Source organism: Rhipicephalus microplus, chromosome 10 (assembly GCF_043290135.1).
Source record: "Rhipicephalus microplus isolate Deutch F79 chromosome 10, USDA_Rmic, whole genome shotgun sequence".
Lineage (NCBI taxonomy): Eukaryota > Metazoa > Arthropoda > Arachnida > Ixodida > Ixodidae > Rhipicephalus > Rhipicephalus microplus.
In genome coordinates this window covers 59,383,926-59,409,786 of record NC_134709.1, presented here as the reverse complement: position 1 = coordinate 59,409,786, position 25,861 = coordinate 59,383,926, and the positions used below count along the sequence as shown (strand labels likewise).

Genomic DNA, 25,861 nt, shown 5'->3' with positions numbered 1-25,861 from the left:
TCTCCTCTACCATTTGAAAGCAGCTATTTTTTATTTGTGCTTTGTGTAGACTAACGGCTAGGGATAATTTAGCATAGGTCGAAGCACAAATATCAAATGATTTAGTGTTTTAATCATGTAAGGTCCCTACATCGCTGCCGATTGTATCGGCACGTAGTGGCGCTCGCCTGGACTATTACAAGTGAAAATGACAATGAAGGGCCAAGTCTTTCGATTGGATAAATGTAACGTTAGCAGAGGTCACGGTGGAGTATGAAAACTGAGATTGCTGGTGTTTTGCTGTGCTTTTTCATTGAACCCCAAGTAAAGGACATGGCAAAAAAAAAAACACGACTGCAAAGCACGAGTGAGGCCCCGGCTACCATTTCGCCTCAGAATTTTCTTGCTTGCATGGGTTGTATGTGCATACAAAAGGCTTCTCCCTCTTTCCTCTTCTTGCATCTATGCATTTGTGGGCTGCCCTTTTTTGCGCGTGTGGTAGGCCCTTGATTGTTGTTAAAGCGGTGCAAGTAATCCCCTTCGTTAAATGAACATCGCTGCACTCTTGTATATTGTCGGGTGGCTCACTAAACAGCTCGTGTAAGGCCAGTTCCATAAATTCCCTTCTCAGAAAGGAGTAGAGGGAGTTGAAGAGAGAGTTATATGGATTGTTGATGAAGGGAACAGCAACACAATACCTCACTTCAGAACAGCAGTGCCGTCTCAAGTTCTGTCAAATCAGCCACCATGTCTGTTACTGTGGCAACGGCATCAACAATATGTTCGAAAGGACAAGCAACAACGGTGTGCAAGCTTACTTCATGTAGAAGCTTCCAGCTTATTTCATTGGAGCTCCAAGATCCAACGTCACAGGGCGAGTGAAATGTGGTTATGTGACCCTGTGAAGATCAAGTTGAGCGTCGAGTTCTTTCTGTATTTTTAAAATTTTCTAAATTGAATAATCTCGTACTTAGGCGTGCCGCTGTCACTTTCATTCTTGCTGCACTAATCATTTCATAGTGCAGTCGACGGAGCCTATGAGTAAAAAAGAAGGGTTTGAATAGTGATGGAGGTACTCCTTCAATATTTGCCAGTGAAAGATAATCTGGCCTTAAGTGCCCGAAACCCACTTTCATGAATAGTTGAAAATGTACGCAACGGAATCTGAACCTGATCTTGGGCAAACTTCGTGTATATAGTCAGTTTACCTGACATGAACTGTCGCCATTCTTAGATCGCACTGTAGTACTTGAGCAAGGCAAACATTGGGCTCGATTGGCAGGGGAGGTAAAATGATGTGAGGTGATTCCTGGCACATGTACACATATTTCGTTATGGAGACATTTTTGGCCTGTCACAAATACTGCTGTGCTTAGAAAACACTACACGTACCGCTCACTGTGACACGCCTCCTTGCTCTGCTCTCTCAGACGTGCTGGTCAATGAGGATGAGCAGCAACAGGGGCCGGTGCGGCTGCCCGAGAGCTCGCCTCCTCCCAACCTACCTCCCAACCTGGTGGTCACCCGCGGAGGTGGCAGGTTCGCGGCGCCTCCGTCCCTGGCTCCTCAGCAGCTGGGCGGCGCACCTCTTCCACCGCAGCAGCAGTCGCCACAACAGCCACAGCAGTCCCCACTGGGCTCTGCTCTGGTCGCGCCGGTGCCCAACAACTCGCTCGTCCCGTGCGCCAACTCCCTGTTGCCGGTGGCCCCCAACAGTGTTGCCGTCACGACCGCCAACAATGCGGCGGCGCTGGCGGTGGCACAGCAGCCGGCGGCGGGTCCTCCCGCCGCAGCGGCAGCGGCCTCCAACAACATCTTGCAGACGGACCTGACGGCGCTGGTCATTTCGCACCTGCGCACCATTGGCACGCCCGTGTACACCAAGGACATGGTGAAGGCCCTGGGCCTGAAGCACAAGCGCGAGGTTAACCCCATTTTGTACCGGCTCCAAGACCGGGGCGTCCTCACAAAGGTGTGGGACACGCCGCCGGCCTGGACTCTCGTGCCAGGCAGCTACGGCGACCTAGAAAGGAACAACCTCTTTGCAGCGGCCGCGGCAGCTGCGGCAGCCAGCAAGCAGCAGGCGTCGCCCCGCGACGCCGGCGCTCCGCCGGACTTTGGCGGCGACGACGAAAACATGGTCGCCGCCGGGCCCAACGGGGTAGGCGGTCCGCGGGGAGGACCCAAGGGACCCCCGAAACCTGCCAGGCAGCCCCTCCCTCCCCACGAACTGCTGCGGCTGAGCAACACCTTTGCGCAGATGATGATGCAGCAACAGGCCGCCGCTGCGGCGGCTGGCATGGCAGCGGCCAATGGCGGGGTCATGCCACCGCAGGCTACGCCAGCCTCCGTGGCGGCCGCGGCAGCCAACCTCAAGATCACCCAGTCTGTGGTGTCGCAGTCGCTAGAGGTTAGCTACGGGCAGCAACAGCAGCAGCAGCAGCAGCTGCAGCAGAGCAGCAACGGCAGCGATGCCGGCACCAACGGGCCCACGCGGGAAGAGGCACCCGTGGCTGCGCCCACACCAGCACCGCCATCCAATCCTCCGGGGCCACAAAGCATTTCCAAGTTCCCCAGCTACGCGTCCCTGACCAAAAACCCCGTGAGTGCGTTCCACGAGTTTGGCCAGATGCAGCACGTCGAGGCCAAAATAGACATCGTGGCAACGGATGGCCCGCCCCACAACCCAAGGTGTGTGGCATGTCTCGTATTGTACCTGCTAACTGCCCCAATTTGCCTGGCAGACTTGTGATTTTAGAGCAGATCTCCTGATCGCACAAGCATAGTCTTAAGTTAGAAAAAGAAAAAGTCAAGACTAGATCCTTAAAAAAAAAAAAACAGAGAGAGAACGAAGGGCAAAATTGAAAACTTGCTGGCCGTGATCTGCTGTGTGGAATACTTTTTAAAGTAACTTTTGCTGCAGTACACCACTGTCATACGAAAAAGTATACCAAGATTGGGAAGCGGCTAGTAGTTGTCTAGGGCCCCAGTACATTTTGTCCCTTAATTGCAGGCATTAAGGCACCACACTATAATGTCTGCCATTATAATCACTGATGTGTAAAAGCATAACTGGCAGTCAGAGCAACCAGTGACATTGCTGTGACCCTGAGATAATTAAATGCATGCCAGTTCTCTTATTGCGGTCTAATCGTGTAACTAATCTATGTTCAATGAAGAGAGATGGCTGAAAAGGGATGGCACACTGAGATAGCTGATGGTTTTGTGATCGTAGTCCTTGTGCATTCGTGGGATCCTAAGTAGGATTCTCAATTTCAGATGTGCTTTGGAGCAGTAAGAAATGCATTAATCATCATTATCTGCAGTTTTTATCCCTGCAGCATTATGAGAGAGAGTGTTAGTTGCGAAATATGTTCATATTGCACAAGCGGCGCAAGTCGATGCGCCGTTTGCCTAAATGGACCACAGGAGATGTTGGCGAAGTCGATGCGGCTGGAAGCCTGAAGAAGAATTTGTCGGTCTCAACAAAATTGTAGAAATTTTCGTCGCCACTTCTGTCATTCGGTCTGTGCCGGGACGGCAGCTTTATGGCGATATCCCATGAACACACGCGTCGACGCCCACGCAATCAGGAGCGTTAGCAGATTCGGCATGATGAAAAACGATGGTTAGGAGTCATGCAAAGCACCCTGTTTCCGTGCCCGCTATCTGTACTCTTTGGTAATGCCAGAAGTGTTCTCAATAAACGTACCCTCTTATCTATTATCAATATATGCGATGCGAAAATAACCATAGGAAGTTTAGCCAAATGATTAATCCACCACTAAGAACACTATATCACTAGAAGATTCATCTGGAAGCAGTACCCCCGATAACATGTGCGCACCAGTTATTAATGATACATTTACAAGGCAGTTCTCTGAATCCGGTAGCATCAAACTTCATTACGCGCACCAATATAATTACTGTACATGCCAATGGATTCCGTGATTATCGTGATACTTGGAATCTTGAAGCTAATAGATGACTTACCATTCCACTCTGCTCCTCGCTATGACGGCATTAAAAGGGGGGACGCGCCCTTGTGAAAACCGAAAAATCACGAAAAAATCAATTTTTTGAAAACAACATATTCAGGTAGTATGGCTATAAACTATCTATTCTATAAATAACATTGTCTAATTTATCACGAAGGTACATCAGATAAATTATATAACATGCCGCGGCAGCCAGCGAATGGCCATCGAGCGCCGAAAATACCCCTACGCAGGCGTGTTATCAATTTCCCAACCACGCGGCCCAGCTCCACCGTCTTGGCCTTTTTTTGCTCGTTAATTCTTGCTTGTTTGTTGTTTTTTTTTCGCCACCCGCGGCAGCAGCAGTGGCATGGTCGAGGCGGGAATCGCTCACGATTGGGGGCTCTCAAAGTTTTGAAGTCTTCCGCGTCTTGGATGCGAAGCCGTGATTGGAGGAAGTGTGCGCCTTTCTAGGGGGTGGATGATCACGCGGCTACTATTGGCTGCTGCGCGCGATGACGCATCTGTTTTGCCGGCTCGCTGTCTGCTCTGGCGCTTGCAAGGCCGGTGTGTTTTGTTTGTCCCTTTCGCCATCATCTCGCTCGGTTCTCGCACGTGCTTTCAATCTTTCACCGTATTTACGAGACTATATTCTACCGTCTTTACGAGAGGATCTTTCGTCGTGTTCACGGGAGACCAATTGTTGCACTGACAATCACCTTGGGCAAAACAAAGTTCGGGACTCTATACACGTACGGTTCAAAAAAGCGTCAGATGAAGCTCGTACGTATGGCACAGCTCGTTCACGCGGCAACGCGCGACTATGGCATCGATGCTTCCGGGGGAGCAGTTCCTGCTTCATCTATGCAAGACGACTGCATTGACGGTTATCGCGACGTCGAGGTGGCTACATCATCGATACAAGACCTTGTCGTCACAACTGAGGCTGGTGTTGGTGTTTCATGCACAAGTGCGCCTGATGCGTTGCGCTCGCTGCCGCAGTGATTACGGCCCCAAACAGTGCAACCGCGTCGTCGACTGTGTATTTGCGGACATGTTTTCAGACGTGCGAGGATTTAGCCGCGGAGGACAGCAAACATGCTGCTGTGCAACAAAATCTCGGCACTGTGCCGGCTACTGAGAGGAAGTTTCGGATGATGCCTGAACCTGAGGATGCCGCCGCTACGACTTGGTGAGAAATATTTCCTCGTGCAAGGGAATGCCTTAGTGACCTTTTGTCCAAGACCCCGTGCTCGCGCTGTCTCGCGACTGAGGTGAAGTTTCAAACAAGCACCCAGCTTGGACTTGCTACGAAGTTTCAGCTATTATTTAAGCACTGTGGAATAGTTTCGAGCTCGTGGAGTTCTGCTCGCCAGAATGAGTAACGTGAATACAGAGGCTAATATGATGTGAAGCAAGTAGGGAAAGGGCAGAGTTTTGAGGTACAACGCCGGCTGCTACAGGGCCACCCAAGAGTTGTCATCGGTAGGGCTCACACTTGGCCACCTTACCAACTAACGGGCTGCAGAGAAAGACACTCTTTGTCTGAAAAAGGCTCGAAAACAGATGCAACACTAACAGGAAAAGTGGCAAAAGAAGAGAGTTCGAAAGGACACCTCTAGCTACTGTGCAAGGTCGTTTTAGGCCAAAATATGTGTTCAAAACTTTCGAAGTCCGTTTTTTCAGACCGATTTTTTGTTTAGTCTGGTGATATCTCTGTAACCGTTGATCTGATCTTTATCAGATTTGTTTTATTTTGTACCCTAATAAATAGCCCACACAGTGACAGCTGCTTTTTATATTGTCTGCAATTTGTGATTTAAAATTTTATTGATGAAAGCTCAATGGCAAACAATAAATCCAGTGCTCTGCTAAAAACTTTCTGCAAGGAAATAAAAAGAAAGGGCTCGTTCCCAGTGTAAAGCACCTATCCAGGAATCATCACAGTGAATTTCACGGTGCTAGCACATTTACTAAATTCACCAGAGCCTGACTAAGAAACCTATGTGGACTATCCTGTTAAATGGCTGTAACTTGAGAACCAGTGAACCTAAATGCATGAAATTTCGTGGTTATTCAAATGGCTTTATTGTTAGCCTACCCTGAAAATTTTATTAGGACGTCTCGACAAACCGCAAACCGGAAAGTTGCCCTTCCATGGTAGCCTCCCCCCTTAATAGCAAATTTCTTGAAAGCACTAACGTAGTAGTAGTTCTATGATACTAGCCAAAATCTTCAAACAATTAACTTCCAAAGGAATCGAACATAGTGAAGGTGCTTTCAATTTCTTAATCCAGCCCCAGAAATTCACCTCTTCATTACCCGCCCTTATCACTAACAAGTAATTGTTACAAAATATTAGCTAATGTCATCTTCACGAATCTCTCTAATTTTCTAGAGCCTAACTCATACTTTGGTAATGCACGTCGCTTTGGCAAATCGTACCCCTGCTAAACACAGCTTGCTTCTTTCACTAATTCATTCATTCACAAAACTTTATTTGTGTCCTGAAGCCCGGTCTTTTTAGACTGAGGCGGGCCGCGCCCACATCGGTACCGTCAGGCCGAGCCTTGTGGCGTCATCGTGGACCTTCTGGACTGGCCGTAGTTGGTCTTGATGAGACGCTCTTCGCACCATCGTCTGTCAGTAAAGCCATTGTTCTTCGGGGTCGGCGAGAGTCGCGGAAGAGCCCGCCAGCATGTGTCAAATCCCAAAGATGCCATCGCACGCGTCACACTTGTCTTGCATTTCATTGTCAGGGAGAATTTTATGTAGAAAATACGGATTGGGGTCAGTTCCGGTTTGCAGTAAACGTAGCGTGACTGCCTCAGCCCTGTTCATTTTCGCGTGTGGCAATGGCAATTGCCTACGCCCCAAGTAATAATATTTTGTGATGTCGTTGTAAGTGACTAAATTGTCTTTATAGCCCCCGGAATGGTAGTGGGCGTCGCATCGGGTCTGACCGGCATGGCAAGCGAGTCCTCGTGTCAGGTCATTCGTCAGCTCATTGAGGTTGACCCGAGTTTCGTCCACTTGTCCCATAATGGCAGGAAACCATCGAATTTCAGTATAAGTTTAACCACAGTCTCAGCAACAAAGCCCTTGTCGAAGCTCGTAATTGCTGCTTTGGAGTCGCTATAGACGTATGACCATTTTCTGTTCCTGATAGCTAGAGCAATTGCGACTTGTTCCGCAACCGTGAAATCCTTAGTGAGTATAGTCAGGGCGTTTCGTACCTCTCCCTGGCTGTTGACCACCACAGCCGTGTAGGCCTCTTGGCCTTTCACCCAGGCTGCGTCCACGATGGCCGCCTGTTGTCCTACCTGTTCGATTTCTTTCAATAAAGCTTTCGCTCTCGCTTTTCGCCTGCTGACATTGTGTTCCGGATGCATGTTTCTCGGCAGGGGAGTGGTTCTGATCATGTCTCTAAGCTTCGCCTTCAGTTCGACCTCGACCTCCTTCGGGTTCTTCGATCTATCGGGGACTGATCCAATTGCCCTGGGTATCAGCCTACCCGCACGTGTCCTCGTTAGTCTTTCCTGCTGCGCCGTCTGTTGCGCTTCAGCCATTTCTTGCATAGTATTGTGCACGCCTAAACTCATGAGTTTCGCGTACGACGCACATCTGGGTATACCTAGGGCAGCCTTGACTAACTTTCTGATAATGGTGTTGAGCTTGTTCAGCTCGGTCTGCGACCATTGGAGGAGACCTGCCTCGTAGGTGAAGTGACAGAGAGCGAAGGCGTGTAGTAGCCTTAGAGCGCTGTCCTCACCAAGGCCCCTGTGTCGGTTGGGGATTCTCTTTAGAAGCCTGAGTACTTGGTCAGTTTTTTTGGAAATATGCTAAATGGCAGTGAGGTTGCTACCTCCCGCTTCTATGTAAAAGAATGCAATGGGCAGCCTTTCCACTCGCATTTCAACATTATGGGGGCGAGGAAGATAGAATAACGTTAGCAAAGATGGAAGAAATAACTGACAGGGCTAGCACTACCTTTGTCGCATTGTAGGACCATACCAACCTGCCCAAATGTCTGTGCTGCTCAATTTCAGGAAACAAGGCCAAAGCAGCTTCGGTAGTTCATGCCACTGAGGCATGAGCGATGCTTTCGTTAACAACTAGATGTTAAATCTGGAAAGCACTGCGCTACCAAATGAACCCATTCTAGAGTTGAGCCCTGTTGTCTCCTTTTTTTTTTGGCAGGTTCAAAGCAGTTGCATTTCTGGACAAGAAACCTGTGGCCGAGGCCTGGGACAAGACCAAGAAGGAGGCCAAGCACCAGGCAGCCGAACTCGCCTTCCGCAAGCTGGTGGCAAGTGGTGCCCTCGCCTCCGACGTCCCCTCCCCAGAGGTGACTGACGATGCTCTTCTTGTATTCCCCCTCTTGTCTGCCATGAAAGGAAGATGCCTCTTGTGTCGTCGTCTTCCTCGCCCTTCCCCTAATGTGCCAGACAGCTGAACCTAATCGCAACTTCAACAAATTACACTGGAGGTGCTCTAGTACAGCATTTTTTTCAGTTATCATCCCACCTTGGCACGCCCTGGTTACGATTCGTTGAAGATGCTATAAAGCTTCTTATCTCAGGAGTGTGTATGAACCCTGCTCATACTCGTGTTTTCACTTCTCTTTTCAGCACAACCCCTGCTCATGCAATGTTTTGCATATTTCTAAAAGGAACACTAAAGAGGCACTCGTTGAGTCTGAAATGTGCAAAAAGATATGGGTGGGGCCATCACCTCTTGGTTGTGTGAATTAATTACATTGCATTGTGAGATAAGGAGAGTCCTAATATGGCAGGTTTGGGGAAATGTGCTATTCAGCCACTTCGGGCAAAATACAGAAGTAATCTTAGATGTCCATGATGTCTCGCTTGCCAATCAGGCATTCAGGTAGTGGCCTGAAACATGTAAACGAAAATACCACTTTCTTTTGTTTCTTGTAATGAAACTGCGACCACAAAACTAAAGAGAGCAGAGTTCTAAAGTAATAATTTTTCAGTTTGACTGAATATTGTTTAACTTTTGCATACCTTAGCCAAGTCTAGCAGTGCATACTGTAGCCTCGGCTTTGTTACCAAAGGAGCAAGCCGCTTTTCGCTATGCTTTTTCCAAGTGTCTGCTGTTGTAAGTCGAGCTTATCAAAACATTTCACGACCCTAAAGAAGGCAATGTGTATTTTGTAGGCTTGTGTGAATATTAGAACAAATAATGCAGTATTAAAACTCGCTTCGAATCGAATTTAAATTATTGAAACTTTTGAACTATTTTAAACGAATTAATAGGTGCATATCAGTTCACATGTGACACCCTGTAAAGCTGGTTTCACTGCATTAAAGTGATGCTAAGGCCTGCCGCGGTGGTCTAGTGGCTAAGGTACTCAACTGCTGACCCGCATGTCGCAGGATCGAATCCCGGCTGTGGCGGCTCCATTTCCGATGGAGGTGGAAATGTTGTAGGCCCGCGTGCTCAGATTTGGGTGCACGTTAAGAACCACAGGTGGTCGAAATTTCAGGAGCCCTCTGCTACGGCGTCTCTCATAATTATATCGTGGTTTTGGTCGTGCCAAGTCGTGAAACCATCTATCTAGGTGAATATTAGTTTGCTCCTGACCCTCCTGCAAAAGTGGTTTCACTGCAGTGTAGTGCTGCCAAGCTGTGAAAGCACATAATAAGAACCTCGCACTGTTGCGATCTTGCGAAGCCTTCAAGGTTAAATGAAGATATTACCCCCACAACGATTCGTTTTTTAATTTGAAGAGCTTGTTACACTGACTTATGTGCTCCAAGCATAGCTAATTTTAAAAAGTAACATGTATTACAAGCTGACGCTTGCATTCTCCTGTAAGTCATACCCTGCCACTATTCTAAACTTTTTCCACTTTCTTTGCAATCTGTGTGTGCAACACCAAATTTTGTCGAGTTTTATTATTGACCGAGCAAAACGCGTAGGCTACACAGAGAACACAACCGCGTTCGTATCAAATCAGTTCGATCACGTCGTATTTCGGTTCATGGATACATTTTGTTAAAGGGGCGTTTGTGTGCATACCTCATTATGCGACTCTGAATGTGTTTTAACAGCAAAGCTGTTATCCGAACCTTAAAAACTGAAAAAAAAGAATCAGTTTAGCAATAATTTGTAAAGTTGTAGTGGTAATGCTGCACGGGCTCCTTTTTATTTTTGCTACCGCACCATTACGCCTGTAACGCTGCCTTGCACACACCGCGCCCGAATGACTGCGGACAATCGTAATAATTTTCAAACCTAGCGATGAGATTACGCGTACAACGCGTAATCTCACTGGCAATTTCAGTGGCAGCAGCCGCTGTTTTCAGCGGCTGCTGCCTTCGTGAACCTCTCGACCCCGTGACAATATGAAGGCTGAAAGCTAACTCATTTGGATCCGACATCGTGACATTCTACAAAACGCTGGTGTAAGTCAAAAGTACGGCCGCCAAGGGGAGAAGTGTTCTTACCGCACAATCTCTTGCCGTTGAGAGTGCACCACGTACAACGGTTTACGTGCCCTGCGCTGAATGCTTGCCGAAACACGCGTGCCAGCTTGTCGCAACCATGCCCTTCTAATCAAAGCTCATTGCTGCTCGAGCAATGGACCCTCCACCCCCCTTTTCCCTCCACGTATTTTTTCATGCTCGTTCAAGACCGGCGGTGTGTTTTGTCTCTGCTTGAGCATTCGACGGCAGTTCTAACACACGATGGGATGCTAGCGCGTGCGCCCTCCGAGCGACTGAGATCGATTCATTGATATGGGTGGTTCAACGTAAAAAATACTTAATTGCCTGGCAATCGCACGGTGAGCCCATCTAAATTTCTTCGCGATTTTATGTCCACTGTGGCACTTCAATGACCGGAACATGAGTTTTTTACATATATGTTTATGGAGCCCTATTGGTTTAGTATGAACAACTTTTATTCTATTGGTTTATGTCTAGTCTTGAGTTGCTGTTCATGTTGGATGCGGTGTTTTGCAACATTTCAACATTAAATTTTTTTATTTGTCTGAGTTGCTGTTTAGAGGTCCGCTTATGCAGCTTCAGCAGCTGAACAAAGCGCCGCTTATGTTTTTCTTTGAGTTGCTGTGCTTTCAGCTGTGATGTTGTAAGGCTTAATATATATATATATATATATATATATATATATATATATATATATATATATATAATTTTGGAGTAAATCTGGTCACTTGATTAGCATTGAATGCTTAGTAAAAACCACTGAAATTTTGTGTGATAATGAGAAAGCAAGGAGAAAGCAATAATTGTAATTAACAGTGATGTGTGAACCAAGTAATTTGCTCCAGAGCTGCTCCAAAACACCCCTTTTGCTGCTTCAAAGCTGCTCCAAAACCTTATTATTCCTGCTCCCAAAGCTGCTTCAAAAGACTAAAACCCGCTTCCACACCTGAATATTGTGCAGGTTAGTTTACTTATGTCATGACAAATATGCCTGTTTTCCTTCATAATGTGCAATATGTATACTTTTTGAATTCGATTCAGAATTATTTGACCAAAATCACTACTCGCTTCGAACCTGAAATTCACTGCACAAGCCTAGTAACTTGTTCTCTGTAGCTACGAAGTACTGTGTGGGCTGGCCGAGCTCGTTGTTCGACACGTCGGTAATCTGCTCTCTGCCTCTCTTTCTCTGGCGCAGACGGACATCCTGAGCAGTCAGGATGAGAGCATCCCCATGTTTGATATTATTGCTGCCCTCAGTCACCGCGAGTTCAGCCAGAAAGTGCTGGAGGTGCCCGAGTACGTGGGCGGCCGCAAAGTGCTCGCCGCCCTCGTCATGAAGACCGGACCCACCGACCGGGGCACCGTGGTCTGCTTCGGCACAGGTGGGTGGCTCCGTCCTTTGCCGCGAGTGGAAGTTTTTGGTGCACTTGGTGGCAAGCTTGCCCAATCGGAGACCCTCCCATGCTTAGGTCGGCGAACTCACTCACAAGTCGACTCGCTCGGACTCAGATCAAGCTGTCAGTCTGAGTTTCGTTAGTCAGAGTCAGTCCTGTTAGAGAAAATTTGCATGAGTGGGAGTCAGGAAAACTTTGGTGAGTCTGAGTTTGAGCGAGTATAAAGCGTAAGATGTGCTTCTTGAGTGAGTTTGAGCGAGTTCCACTTTCTTTTGCCGACCTACGGTCCTCTCTAGTCACATTTAGCATTACTGTCAGCCTTACCTAGGTTCACATTCATACTAACATCTACTCGCACGTATTTTAAAGCAGTGTCATTCATACGGCGTTTCAATATTAATCAAATAGAGGCGTGAATTTTCTAGGGTCTTCCTTGACCTTCCCCCACTAACTCTCCCAAGGAATTTCTTGATGATTATATCTTATGCTGTTATCTCTTCCAAAAAAAAAAGGACCCTACTGGTTTGGAAGCACTCGGATCTTGTTTTCGAAGTTACTATGTCGAACGGCACCAAGAAGAGCTTCGATTACATGAAATATGGCGGTTGAAGAGCACTGACACTACAGTCTATGAAGCTTATTCTAGTCTTAGTCTACTCAGTCGAACTCGCTCAGACTCAGATCGAACTGTTAGTCGGAGTTTGAGTGAGTCCGGGTGAGTAATGTTTTGGTGAGTTTGAGTCCGAGCGAGTCTAGCTGAAAGTAATGCTCGTGAGTGCGTGTCCGAGTGTGTCCAGCTCAGGAAAATACAAGTTAGTCTGAATCTGAGGGAGTTTGAAGCTCAAATTATATTTAATGAGTGAGTCTGAGTGAGCTCCACAAGTTTTGCTGACCTATGCCCCCATGTGCAAGCGTCGGGCGTTTTCGATTATGATTTAAAAGAAAACACGGCAGGACAGTGTATAGTTACAGAAAAGTTGTGTGAAGGTTCGCCATCTTGAGCTGTGTTCGTACAACGACTAAATCGCAATTTGAGCACACGAGGTATGTATGAGGCGAGGATACGTGGTATGAAGCTATTCGTAAAATGACGGAAATACAAATGCTTTGTGATAAATTTTATTTGAGAATGAGCATATTACTTCTCATTTGTTGGAATTATTTCGTAGTTATGTCTAGCTTTGTTAGTTTGGCAAGTTGACTGATCTCGTTACCTTCTGTTTGATCTCTCCAACTTGAAAAAAAAAAAGTTCGCTGGTGCGTAAGTAAATGCCAAGTGTTTTTGCTTTTACTTCAACTTCAGCTACATCCAACAGTCATAGGTAAAATGCTGTAGGCTCTACATAATTATAACAAATTCTTTAATTTTTAATCCACTGTCTACATTTTCAACACATTTTAATTCTGCTCAATGCAAACTGGCCGATACCATAAATTTTGTTACATAGCACTATTTGCCTGCTAATGCCTGAATATCTACGCCACCGTTGATATTTGTAGCTGAACATCGGCGTTTTTACACTGGCCAATGGCCTGTCTACAAAGGCGTCAAATTAGCCAAACCACATGCAGGAACATTTGCATGCTGATACAAGAACAAAAGAAAAAAAATGAAACGAGATGATGTGGCTTCACTCTGTTGCGTGCTGTATGCTTGACTTTCAGCACGATATGCTGTTGCCATTCAGAAAAGCAAGCTGAAATAGGGAAAGGGCTACTGCTCTCATGAGACTTAGCACATTTTGTCCCTTTATTGCACACACTTGCATGCATTTCATATTGACAAAGTACAGGTATCATCACCGATTTCTAAAAGCATTACTGGGAGTTGTTTGTGATGTTTCAACCATGCAGCAGAAGCTCGTCTGTTACCCTGAGTAATACTTGTGAGAGCTTCTGATAATTCAGACAAAAAATTAATGGGAGCCTAGTGTACTTCACTAATTCATGCTGATAAAACATAAAACTTCTTCATGTTTTATTCGTTTTGCATTGTTTGTTGTTTCCTTGCCTGTCGGCAATTCAGGGAGCCGATGCATTACTGGTGAACAACTAAGCCAGGATGGAACCGTGGTGAACGATTCACACGCAGAAGTAATAACAAGGAGGAGCTTCCTCAGGTGAGCGAACATCAGCACTCCATGATGTTTATGTGGGAAACGAAGTCAAACTTAGGTCAGCCCATACATTGTAGTTTTGGCTTCACAATGCTTGTGCCGGCAGCGGAGGTCAGCTTGTGTATTCCAGACGGACGCTAAATCTCGTTAAATAGCATCCGGAGCTGTGTAATACTAAGTGGTTCTAAGAGAGAAAAGAAGAGAAAAGTGAGCCCCGTAACTGTCTGCTTCAGGGAGTGACACCTCAATAGTAGCTCACAAGGGGTGGGAGTGAGGAGGGATTAAAAGAATAGGATTAAAGGTATAGAGTCAGCGAGCGAGGACAAATCAAGAGGATAGGAGAGATAGGAAAGGTGGAAAACGGTCACAGGAGTCCAGCATGTAGTAATAAGTTATGGGTTTCTAAATCATTTATACCTGAAACTTGAGTCGACCTTGTATAAAAATTAGAACTAATGTCTTTCCGTTAGAGTTTTCTGGGCAGATAAACAAATATGAAGCAATTAGCAGAGCGTAGTAGAAGTGATAGCATCAGACATTACTGATCTAAGAGTTACATTCTTGCCATTTCCACCACTAAGGTTCGTTGCAATTGTCTTTTTTTCCTTAGAGTTTACTGATGTTATCAATCATAACAGGAAGTAAGTCATTATCTGTAGCCTCAACAGATTTCTTTCGGTTGCAGCATACTATTAGCCCAGTCTGCATGACACTAACGGCACGTTCAGCGTTCCTGTGAATTCGAGCCTTCTCTGTTCTTGGCCACTGCGCTCCCGTTGCGTCCACTGCTTATCAGAAGGGTCTCATTTGCATGTTTATCGAGAGAGTAGTTGGATTTTCATTCCTTCTTTAAATTCCTTAAAGGCAGTGATGGGCACTAATTGCAACACACGTCGTTTCAGGTTTCTATACCAGCAGCTCAAGAGCTACGGGCCGGGGAAGGAGCATGCCATCTTGGAGCCCACGGAGGACGGTCAGCGCATCCGGATCAAACCAGATGTCTCGTTCCACTTGTACATTTCCACCGCGCCTTGCGGCGACGGGGCCCTATTTGCCCAGTACGTCCCTCCAATTCCTTCACCCTTGTTTCTACACTATGTTAAGGGGACACACTGACGAGAAAAACAATTTTTTCACGTATAATTAGTAAATTACCATTCCAAAATTCTTAAAACACCACTCTTATTGTGAGACGATGCTTGGTAAGGGAGAAAACGCGTGAAAATAAAATGTGGGAGGAGGTGCCAGTTTAAGATTCCCACACTAAACACCTTGATGTCATTGATTTTCGCAGCCATCAACTGGGTCTTACATAGTTTCCAATCGATAAAAATGAAGCACATTGTCATCTGCGGGTTGCATAAACCTAACATATAAAGTCAAAAACTTTCATCGAGCCAATGTCTCGAAAATACCTAATTGCATACATTTTGAAGTTTTTACATCACATGCGGAGATTCCAGTGCAATATTTAAAAATGAAACTTGAATCTTGATTTTCTCTGCTAATAATGAAGTTGTTTTGGATTGGGAAACATATAGCACTGGGGTTTTCAGAGTGCATTTTGTCAATTTGAACCAAGTCATTTTTTCTATTTATAGTGTCCTTTTAAGGCGACACTGAAGCGAAGATTTTAAAGAATGTAGTTAATTTCGTCCTTAGAGTGCAAAAACCTAATGTCAGCCTGTAATGTAAGAGCAACAAATCGCGGGCTTATTTTTTTGGTCAAGACAACTGAACTGAAGCCAAATAAAGGAAGATGCGCCTGAATTGTATTATGTGATTATAACGTTAATATATTAGAATAAGAGTAGACAGGAGATCAAACTTCTTTTAGTAGGGACATGCTTCGCATTCAGCACGATTAGCTGAGGAAAAACCAGCTTCGCTGTGCCAAGCTTTGCTGAACTTTGAGCAAACTTCCTTTTTCGTGTGCGTGCGTCTGTCTTCATTTTGGTATCATTGGACCTTTGCTGCAGTCCAAGGGGCCGTTCCGAGGTAAGAGTTCGCTTTTTTTTTTTTTTCTCCAGCACGACGAAGCCAGACGACAAGAACAAGACTCAGGATCAGAACAGCGAACAGCATCACCCACTCTTCACCAAGAGCTGCCAGGGGCTCCTGCGAACAAAGCTGGAAGCAGGTGAGCGTCATTCCAAGAAAACCGCGGAACTAGTGGTGGTCACGCTCCGTGTGGCATTGAAAGCACACCGCATACCTTCTTCCAGGCGAAGGCACGGTCCCCGTGGACCTGACTACAGACTACCAGACCTGGGATGCCATCCTGCAAGGTGAACGACTGCGTACCATGTCCTGCAGCGATAAGATTGCTCGCTGGAACGTTCTCGGTCTGCAAGGGGCTCTGCTCAGCCACTTTCTGCAGCCTGTCTATCTGAGCTCCATCACCCTGGGTGAGTGCGACAGTGCGAATATTCGAGTATTTTTTTAATTGTGTTTGCTATTCGATTCGTACAGGAATCGTACTTTTCGAGCTCGTCGCATTTCTGGAAAGTAAATTTATGTCGACATCCGATTTTTCAAACACCATAGGGACTGCAAAATCGTTCGAGAAATGGAGTTCATGCATTTCTGTTCGACTCGAGTGGTCAAATTGTCACAGCCACATTCGAAATGGCTTTGTCTTAGACTTACCGTATTTGCACGTAAATGAAGTGACCACAAATATGGCCGAGTACTTTTGGTCTCAGTGAAACAAAAAGTATTTTACAATTATTACGCGAAGTGATTCAACTGTAAACAGCAATCAAAAGATGGTCACCCGCAGAGTTTCATGGAACTTTACTCTGTTCGAAAATGTGAGAACTACATGCTGCTCCCATAGCAGCTCATCATAGGTGTCCTGCCGTAGCACCTCATCTTCACTGCCATCAAGGGTGCTCCCAATCGAACAATTCTTGAGGGTACGATGAACGAGCACCTTAAGAATGCATACCCAAGCTTCGGTGGTTCGTCTGCAAAGCATTGCTAGCGAAGCCTGCTTCAGGCATCTGCAGCTCACTTCTGGCACTTGAGACCTCATGATGTGGTCCCTATTTCGGCACTCATCAAGCAACTGTGCTGCCGGGCAGTAGTTTTGGCGTAGGTGACCAAAGCATTTTTGGTGGATGGGCGGAAAACGGAACGAAGCCCTCATGTGTGCAATGGCTTGAGAAGGGTCCGAGGACCGCAAAATGGAGTGTTTATTTTTTTTTATGTTAAACAGGGATCAACAGACTTCGTTTGCACTCACCGCTGTGGTCTTGCACAGGGGTTCTTAAAGTGGATTCCGCAGAACCTAAGGCCCCTCTTCGGGGTCCGCAAGCCACTGTTAAATTTCCATTTGTTCCACACTAGCCCACTTAACTCACTTATGTGGCGATTCAGAGGTGTGATCGATCTAGGGAACCTCCATTATTCACACCCGAGCGTCAGTAAGCACATCTCGGGGGCGTAACAGAAACGTACAAGCTGCACAAGAAGTTCCACCAGCAGTTTGTAGCCAGCCAGACTCCAAAAATGCGACATGTGGCGTCTTAAATCACGTGGGCCCTATATTCAGACCATGCAAATTTCGGCTATTTGAAAATAGTTGAAAATAGGTGCTGTTACGCCTAGGCTTAGCGCCTCTGTTACACTTGGTTGTCCACCTCCACCGTTGGCCCCGCATGCGCTACGCTTAGCCCTCTAGACACGATTGTGTGTCGTTTAACATGAGCAAGAAGGCCAAACCTAGAGCCTACTTCAAAAGTTTTTTTGCGGAATGGATTTTGTATTTCAATTTTAAGGGGGCGGACAGGTCTTTTGTACCAAGAAATCGCGAAAAAAACTTTTTCTTTTCAATGGCATTTTTGAATTCTGCAAGCATTTTTACACCGGCCTGCCAATTTTGAAGCTTTAGAAAGTGATAATTCACTTGTTATATCATTACAAAAGGACTCGTGAGCTCGATTAGCGCAGAATTTGGCGAAAAAACACCATTTTTCGCGACGCAGAGCTACTGTTTGCTGAATGCCATAGCCACGATCTTGGTCTTGTTTAAGGGGGGGCGCGGCAAGTAAAGTGCCGATTTTGGTCAAAATATGCGATTTTCTGATTTATTTTTTTTCGTAATCTTCAGACCTTTAACTTCCTTGTTCTAAAATATTACAGCGAAACGTGCGCTACAAATCCCGCAAATAGTGTTTTTGCCGAGGCTAGTCGCCGAAAAGTGCGAAAAAAAAGCCCCTGAAACGGTGTTGTTCACGCCGCACAAACGCGCCAAGTTGTTGACCGTGGGCCGCCATTTTGGTAGCTTTGGAAAGAGGAGAAAGCCGGCTTCCCGATGGTCGCGGTCTCGTATTTCGCCGAGTGAAAATAAAAGCGCGAGGAGCAAGTAAAAAAACGAAAACGAAGAACGGCAATTGGCTGCGCGGGTCACGTGGTAGCAGGCGCGACCTCTTACTGGTCAAAGCTGCGCCGCGCACCTTGGCAACCTTGGAAGCGCGAGCGCATCTGCGGCCGCCGTGTCGAGAATCATCCGGCGTGCGCTTCGTTTTTTGCCAGTTTGCTGTTTTTGTGATAGTTCGCGTGCTTTTTTTACCAAGCTTTGTTTACATCGGTGGTCTCTTCTGAGTGCTTGCTCATACTGCGGTGCTATGTTGTCGCAAAAAAAGTTCCGGAGCGTCCACAAGTACGGCAAGCGTCGGAAAGCTTGGAACAAAGGGCAGACGACTGCGGCTGCCGTCCCAGTCGCAGTTCCGGACGGAGCATGCTCTTCAAGCGTCACGGAGCCTCTACTCAGACCCTTCGCTGATTGTTGTGAGGCCGAGAGTGTGGAAGGTGCCACATCGTCGTATGTCAGACCGCCGGATGCCGTCGACCGTGATGGACGCTCTCGCGAACCCGATTGCGGTGGCACCGCGTCGGCAGCCGTTGCAACTCCGGGCGTGCGCGCGTCGAACATTCTATCGCGAGTTTCGGCCCAGATTCCGAGCAGTGAAGAAATCGCGCAGCGGGCGCAGACAAGGCGGGATGTTTTGGATGCCGTAGCATCGAAGTCCGCTTCAAAGCGGAAGCTCGAGCTTCTGAACGAAGGCTGCGACGAAAATGACGGCGGTAAGGACTCCACATTCTTCATTGTAAATAAGAAGATGCTGAACGGTCTGCTTTCGTCAGTAAAGTGCAACAAGTGCGACGAAGGGTCGATACGCCTCGAGACTACGCACTGCCTTGGACTCGCGGCGAGGATGGAACTTTTTTGTGACAATTGTGGCATAGTGAACAGTGCGTGGTCGTCCCCGAGGTGCTCCGGGCAACAAAAAACGAACCCCTTTGAGGTAAACGTGCGTGCTTTGAGGGCTGTGCAGTCAGTTGGCAGAAAACAATCTGCCATAAATGACATTTTTTCTGCGATGGACATTTCGCATCGAGCACTGCACCACAAGTCCTACCAGAGACTGCAAAGGAAGTACAGCCACCCTGCCACCACATCAGCTGCCACCCGCATTGAAGCAGAAAGTGCACAGAAGGTGCATGACATTTACAAGGACCTAGGAGGAGTGCCAGGCAACATTGACGTCATTTACGACGGCACGTGGATGACGAGGGGGCACAGAAGTCATATTGGCGTGGGCTGTGTAATCGAGCTGTACACAGGCTTGGTCTTGGACCACTGTGTCCTGTCCAACTACTGCCAAGGCTGTGCTGTTGGCCCCAAGCCTGGTGACGACAACTATGAGGAGTGGCTTGAGAAACACAAGCCACAGTGCCAAAAGAACACCGATGCTAATGCAGGCCAAATGGAAGTAGAAGCAGCGAGGATCATGTTTGAAAGATCGTTTACCAAGTACAAGCTTCGATATATCAATGTGCTCTGCGACGGTGACAGCCGTACGTACCTTGCCCTCACGCAAGACAAAGGTGTATGGCTACATGTTGATTAAGAAACAGGAGTGTGTGAACCATGTGAAAAAAAGAATGGGCACTTCCTTGCGCAACCTTCTTGATGAGCACAAATCCAAAGGCCGAGGACTGAGCATGGGTGGCAAAGGCCGGCTGACGCAGGGCCTTATAAAGAAGTTGACGAATTATTATGGCTGGGCCATTAAGAGCCACCCCAACGATGTACCTGGCATGGAGAGGGCCATCATGGCCACTTATTACCATGTAACATCCACAGACCAGGATCCACACCACGACCTGTGCCCAAGTGGGACTGACTCCTGGTGCCCGCACAATCAGGCATTGGCCAAGGGAGAGCCGCTGCCGCCTCACAAACATAAACTGCCCCCTCACGTGCGAGTGGCACTGCTGCCAATCTACAAGCGCCTCTCGAACAAAGAGCTCCTTGAAAGGTGTGCGCAGGGAAAAACCCAGAACGCTGTGGAGAGTATGAACAGCCTCATTTGGTCACTCCAGTCCAAGAGCCAGTTCGCCTCCCTTCGAAGTGTGGAAAGTGCAGTTGCAGATGCAGTCTGCCGTTTCAATGGTGGCTGCAAGAGTGCGCTGCAAGAGATCACTGCTCAACTGGGCTTCAATCCAGGAGACTGCTCTTTGCGGCGAGCAGCCGAAAAGGATGCCAAAAGGGTAAAGAGGGCTCAAAAGGCGCATTGTTCCACGACAAAGAAGCGCAAAACTGGGTTGCGCTCTACAGAGGCCAAGGCCACAGCATCTCAGGATTACTGCCCAGGAGGATTCTGAGTGTTTTAGGCATGTTGTGAACTTCCAAACAAGAGTGAACTTTCAAAGTCAGTTTTCTCAACTCTTGATTTTCGCCTATGTGCCTTCGCTAGAACATCTGTCATTTTCTAACAAAGACTGATAGAGTCGTTCCGTTTTTTGCACTAGGCTCAGGAGGCCTTTAGCAGTGCAATAAAGCTTTATCTCTCTTCTTACTCATCATTTAAAATTTTTAGAACACATTTTATAATTACTGCGATGTGTGCGCAAAACAACATCCATGTTTTGGAAATTTTATTTATGGTTACAAGAACTAGAAAAATCAACTAATAGCTTCTTTGCACAAATTGATGCTTTGGGAACATAATAATATGAAAAAATAATTTCATTTAGCAATAATTATCTCTTTAAGTGTGAAGAGCATTAATTAGTATAATTATGCTTGTAACTCAAAAAGTACAAGAGATATTTGAAAACGGTTTTCATATTTGGAATCCTCACAATCATCCACATACACACACCAAATTTCATCACAAACAGTACATTAATAAAAAAATTAGTTTTACTTGCCACGTCCCCCCTTAAAAGCGCGTTTCTCCATCTTCTGATTCCCACTCCAGCAACCTTGCTGCGCTCATTGGCTGCTGAAAAAAAGCAACCAAGAAAAAAAAGCAATGTATGCGATGCTATTGGTTTGTGAGTGCACGTGACCATGAGGCAGCCACTTCATTGGCTGATTGGACTCACATCTGTTGCTCGACGCGTCAACAACGTGTTGTGCCGCCGTAACGCCTGTGCTTTGACAGCGTGCTCGCGATCGAAGTTGTTTCAATGCTGGGATCATCGCAAAAGTTTCACACCCGTCATAAGTTCGGTAAAAAAAGAAGAAAGGCTCAGGCGAACAACTTCAAAGCGCACCTCTTGGTGAGTAGCGTCAACGAAGAATGGGATGGGTTGCCCGCCGATGTTTCCGACGCAAGCTTGACGGCCTCGCCAGCCTGCGATGTTCCCAAACCTGACGCATCGCTGGCGCATCCAGCATCGGGACGTGCAGATAAACATTGCGCACATCGAGACTCCACGACCGCCATCTCGTCGGCCGACAGCGAGGGAATTGCCGAAGCGTCCGAGACAGTCGACGGGAAGTTAGGCCTAGTGGGTCCGCCGGCCACCGACCCTTCGCAAAGCAGCGGCCGCGTCCGCCGTGACACAACCTTGCTAACGGAATCGGAGCTGCAGGTAAGGCATACAAAGGCCAATTCGATGCTGCAGGAACTGGCATCGACAGCCGCATCGAAGAGGAAATTTGAGTTATTGAGGAACGACGCACCGGCCGGCACTTAACCAAGCAGCAATGCTTTGTTAAGTGTACAACAAGTACGACGCATACAGTACGACGCACCGGCCGGCGCCGCTCCCCCGGAGCAAAGCGAAGAGGAGGTTGAAGCTGCAGTTGCAGAGGCAGTAATGAAATTCAATGGCGGCAACTTGAGAACGTCAACAGGCATCCTCGACGAACTCCATCTCAACCCCAGCCTCCCAAGCATCAGATGAATGACCGAGAAGGACAGGTGGCGAGTGGCTGACTCAAACCGCGAGCGTGCTTCGAGTGAAAAGCTCCAGCAAGCACTAGAGAAGCGCCACCGCAGTGCTAAGCACCAGTCAGACTATGTTCCTCGTGTATATTAGTATCAAATATGCATTTTCTTATTTTTTATTTTTTTGTATAAAGTGTGTGTTATCTGTTTTTGCCATTTTTCTCAAAATGTGAATTTATGACTGTTCAATCTTGTAGCCTCCATATCTCGGCAGTTGTGGCAGTTAGAACAATAATTCTTTTTGCTATAGAAACCTGTATGTGTGTAAAGTGCAAGTATGGAAATGGAATTTAGAAAACAAGCCTTTTTAATTAACTTATTTATCGAATTTACCAAACCATTTGAAGTAGAGGCTTGATGATAATGAAAGCGCCGCACAATGGTGCAGACTGTGAATTCTCGGATGAAAATTCTGGGGACCTCCATACAATACAGGGCCGAAATTCTGCATCATAAAAACTAGAAAAAAAAAAAACATATGGATTATACGCTGGTTTTAACGGTACGTTCGGCACCAGCCTTAACTATGCAAACTTGCATTGTGTTTGCAGGGGCTATGGCAGGGTCACCCACCAATTTGCAGTTTTCAGCGAAAAATGGAAGTAGAGGTCAATATATCCCTGTGCATACATGAAAAATGGTCTGTAGAAGAAAATGATCTGTAGAAAAATGGTCTGTAGAAGCCCTAGATGTCGCCGGTTACCGTTAACCCTTTTATAAGGGGCACTTATATAAGAGACAAACGAGTATAAGAGACACCAGTGTGCCCGCAGTAAAATGGATTTATGAGAAAATGCATACGAGGTACCCTGCTTATAAGAGACATCTTGTATAAAAGACAAGAATTGCTGATAGGAGCGTGCCTCTTACGAAGGGGTTCAGCTGTATAAACTCCGCCTGCTGCGGGCGACCTTCACATTGCTGTGGCTTCTGTGACTTCTTGCACTGCACGGAGTGGAGCCATCATCTTCTCTCGAAACACTGATTATGATCGTAAATAAGGCCTCGTGGGCCCCCTTTAACCTTGCAAGCACACGTGTTCTTTGCGCAGGTAATCTGTATCACCACGGGCACCTGTCTCGGGCGGTGTGTTGCCGTCTGGAAGGAGAGCCCGGGCTGGACACCCTACTGCCGACGCGCTACTCTTTACACCACCCGACGTTGGGCTGCGTGAGCGGCCACAACCCGCCCCGTGACACCGAGAAAACCAAACCGTACTCCATCAACTGGTGCGTAGGGGACGAGCGCCCGGAGGTTACCAACAGCGGCACTGGCATGCGCCAGGACAGGTGAGCAGAAAGGAGACGTGCATTTATTATTCAGGCTGGTGAGCCGAGTGTCATGGGCATTGAGGGGAGGGGGGGATGTGGCACTTTGGGACCACAATTTGGCCAAAAAAATCGAGTTTTCGTGCACCGTTTTTTTTGTGTTCTTGACATCATTGCACACCAACTTGGAAATTTTCGTGGCCAGATTTCATCAACCTTTATTTTATCATTATCCTACTTGAAAAAATAAAATGAAAGTGGGCATTTTCCTTTACTGAGAGTCTACAGTAATTCAGCGTGACCCCCCGCCCCATTGCATTAATCTCCCGGATTCAGAATCCTTCAACTTGACAGGTATGCATATGCTATTCAAACTTTTTTATTCAAATTTGTTTGACGAAATTGCTATACTCAGCGTGTCACTGTACAAATGAAGACTGTTCGCCTTTGCAGAGTCGAGCGGTGCAGGCACTAAGAAACCTCTCTCTACTGATCTACCACGCCAAATGCTTGCATAGTACAACAAGCATACTAGTAGTACTGTTCTAAGCATACTGAATGCTTTTGTTTTGGTGACATGCGAAGCCCTCCTTCCTTGAGTATCGTGAAAACATCAAGTGTGCTTTGATTGCATAAAGCTTATTTCAATACGTTGGCCATAAAAGCTACTCGCGTGGTCTGGAGCAGAGCCGTGCGAAGAACACCCTGTTGGCGAACGCTCTAGCACGGTACAGCTAGCGGCACGACAGTGGCGGTCGTGACGGCATGAGCTGATTAGGTGACGCACTGCTTGCAACTAGCCCCATGAGGCAGTCCCGTTGGTCTCTTGTTTCAGTCAAATGATGTCAGTTGCCATACAATAAATACCTGTGCCGACACGCGTGCATGTGTCTTGGATGACCATATGTACGTCTATAGAGCGACAATCGTTTTTTGATTGCGGTGTCGTGCCCAGCGACATTGTTCGATTCTGTGAGGGGAGCATGCTGTCTTCCGGCACGCCTGTGCCATGCTCTGATTGAACTGTTGCTCATCGTTGGTGGCGATGTCGAGACGAACCCTGGGCCTACCTTGGAAAACAGGGTCGCCACAGTTTTGGAGGTTGCCGGCAGGCCAGAATACTCAGTGAATTGAAAAGTTTTCGGGAAAGGCAAGATGTGGCTGACCAGCAGATTAAGCAATTGACGGAAAGAGTTACTGCCTTGGAAACCGCAAAGAATGCAGTTGATTCCACTGTACTCGGTTCTGTGCCTAATGAGTCTTTGCGCAATATTACTGATAGGCTACATTCTATAACGATGAGATGTGAGGACGCGGAAAACAGGCAACGGCGGGACAATCTGCTCTTTTTTGGTATAGATGACAAAAACAAAGAAGATTGGGCAACATCCGAGGAAAAAATAACAACTTTCTGTTCTCAAAAACTTGGCATCCCACTAACAAACGACCACTTTGAACGGGTACATAGACTAGGAAAGTACAAGACTGATAAGCAGCGGCCAATCATAGCTAAAATGAGTTCCTTTAAAAACAAACAAAAAGTTCTTTCTGCCGCGCATAAACTAAAGGGTACCGACTTTTCGATTGGTGAGGACTTCTCGCCATCTACACGTTATTGTAGGAAAAAATTAATTGAATTCGCCAAACGCTTAAGGGGGGAGGTGGCTTTGAAAAAAAACTTTTTTATTTGTTGACCTACAGCAATGAAATTTGGCATGCATACTCATAAGTGTTTAGAATAGGGAAATATGCAGTTTCATCATGATAGCTTCAGTAGTTCTCAAGTCACATAATGCTACACGATCCAATTACATGGTCTGCTCGTGGAAAGCCTAGCGCTGCAACAAAACATGCCAGGAAGCTGCGAATGGTGTTGATCTTTAAAGCTACAGGGTATGACACTCTCGGAATTTTTTAATAAGTTCTCTTTTTTTTTTTAGAGATCATAATGGCTGCCGACACACATTGTCAGAAACAATGGCACGGACAAATCATCATCTAGAAAAATAACAGGGCCACAAAACAGAAATTGAAGATTGCTGTACCCACAAGCAGTGTTCAGGGATTCAGGGAAAAAAAACAGAATCAAAATCGGTCCGGTCATTCTCGTGCTACTCTTTCCACGAGCAATGCACAATGTCCAAAACACACTTGTGAGAAAAAGCCTGTCGAAGTTTTCGACAGGCTTTTTTCAATGAACTTTTTTGTTTCTCGTTGGATATTGATGAATATTGGCACAGACACTAAGAATAACCTCACAGTGCTTCCATAAACATCTTGAAGCGATACCACGAATACTTTACGAGAAACAAATTATTTATTCATTGAACCATGTGGAGGGGCTGAGCATAATGTCAAAAAAAAAAAAAAAAACAGTACATTGAGAAAGCTGCGTTTA

At 46.6% G+C, this 25,861-nt stretch overlaps 1 protein-coding gene across 1 annotated transcript in view; it reads left to right on the top strand.

Moving 5' to 3' along the window:
• Window positions 1-25,861, top strand: part of LOC119180667 (uncharacterized) — a 59,089-nt gene that overhangs the window by 23,667 nt on the left and 9,561 nt on the right. The window contains exons 3-10 of the mRNA XM_037431786.2: window positions 1,410-2,670; window positions 8,157-8,304; window positions 11,628-11,814; window positions 13,853-13,946; window positions 14,846-15,001; window positions 15,974-16,083; window positions 16,169-16,351; window positions 23,247-23,484. Of these exons, the coding sequence (XP_037287683.1) occupies window positions 1,410-2,670; window positions 8,157-8,304; window positions 11,628-11,814; window positions 13,853-13,946; window positions 14,846-15,001; window positions 15,974-16,083; window positions 16,169-16,351; window positions 23,247-23,484 (2,377 nt within the window). The remainder of the gene's footprint in view (window positions 1-1,409; window positions 2,671-8,156; window positions 8,305-11,627; window positions 11,815-13,852; window positions 13,947-14,845; window positions 15,002-15,973; window positions 16,084-16,168; window positions 16,352-23,246; window positions 23,485-25,861) is intronic.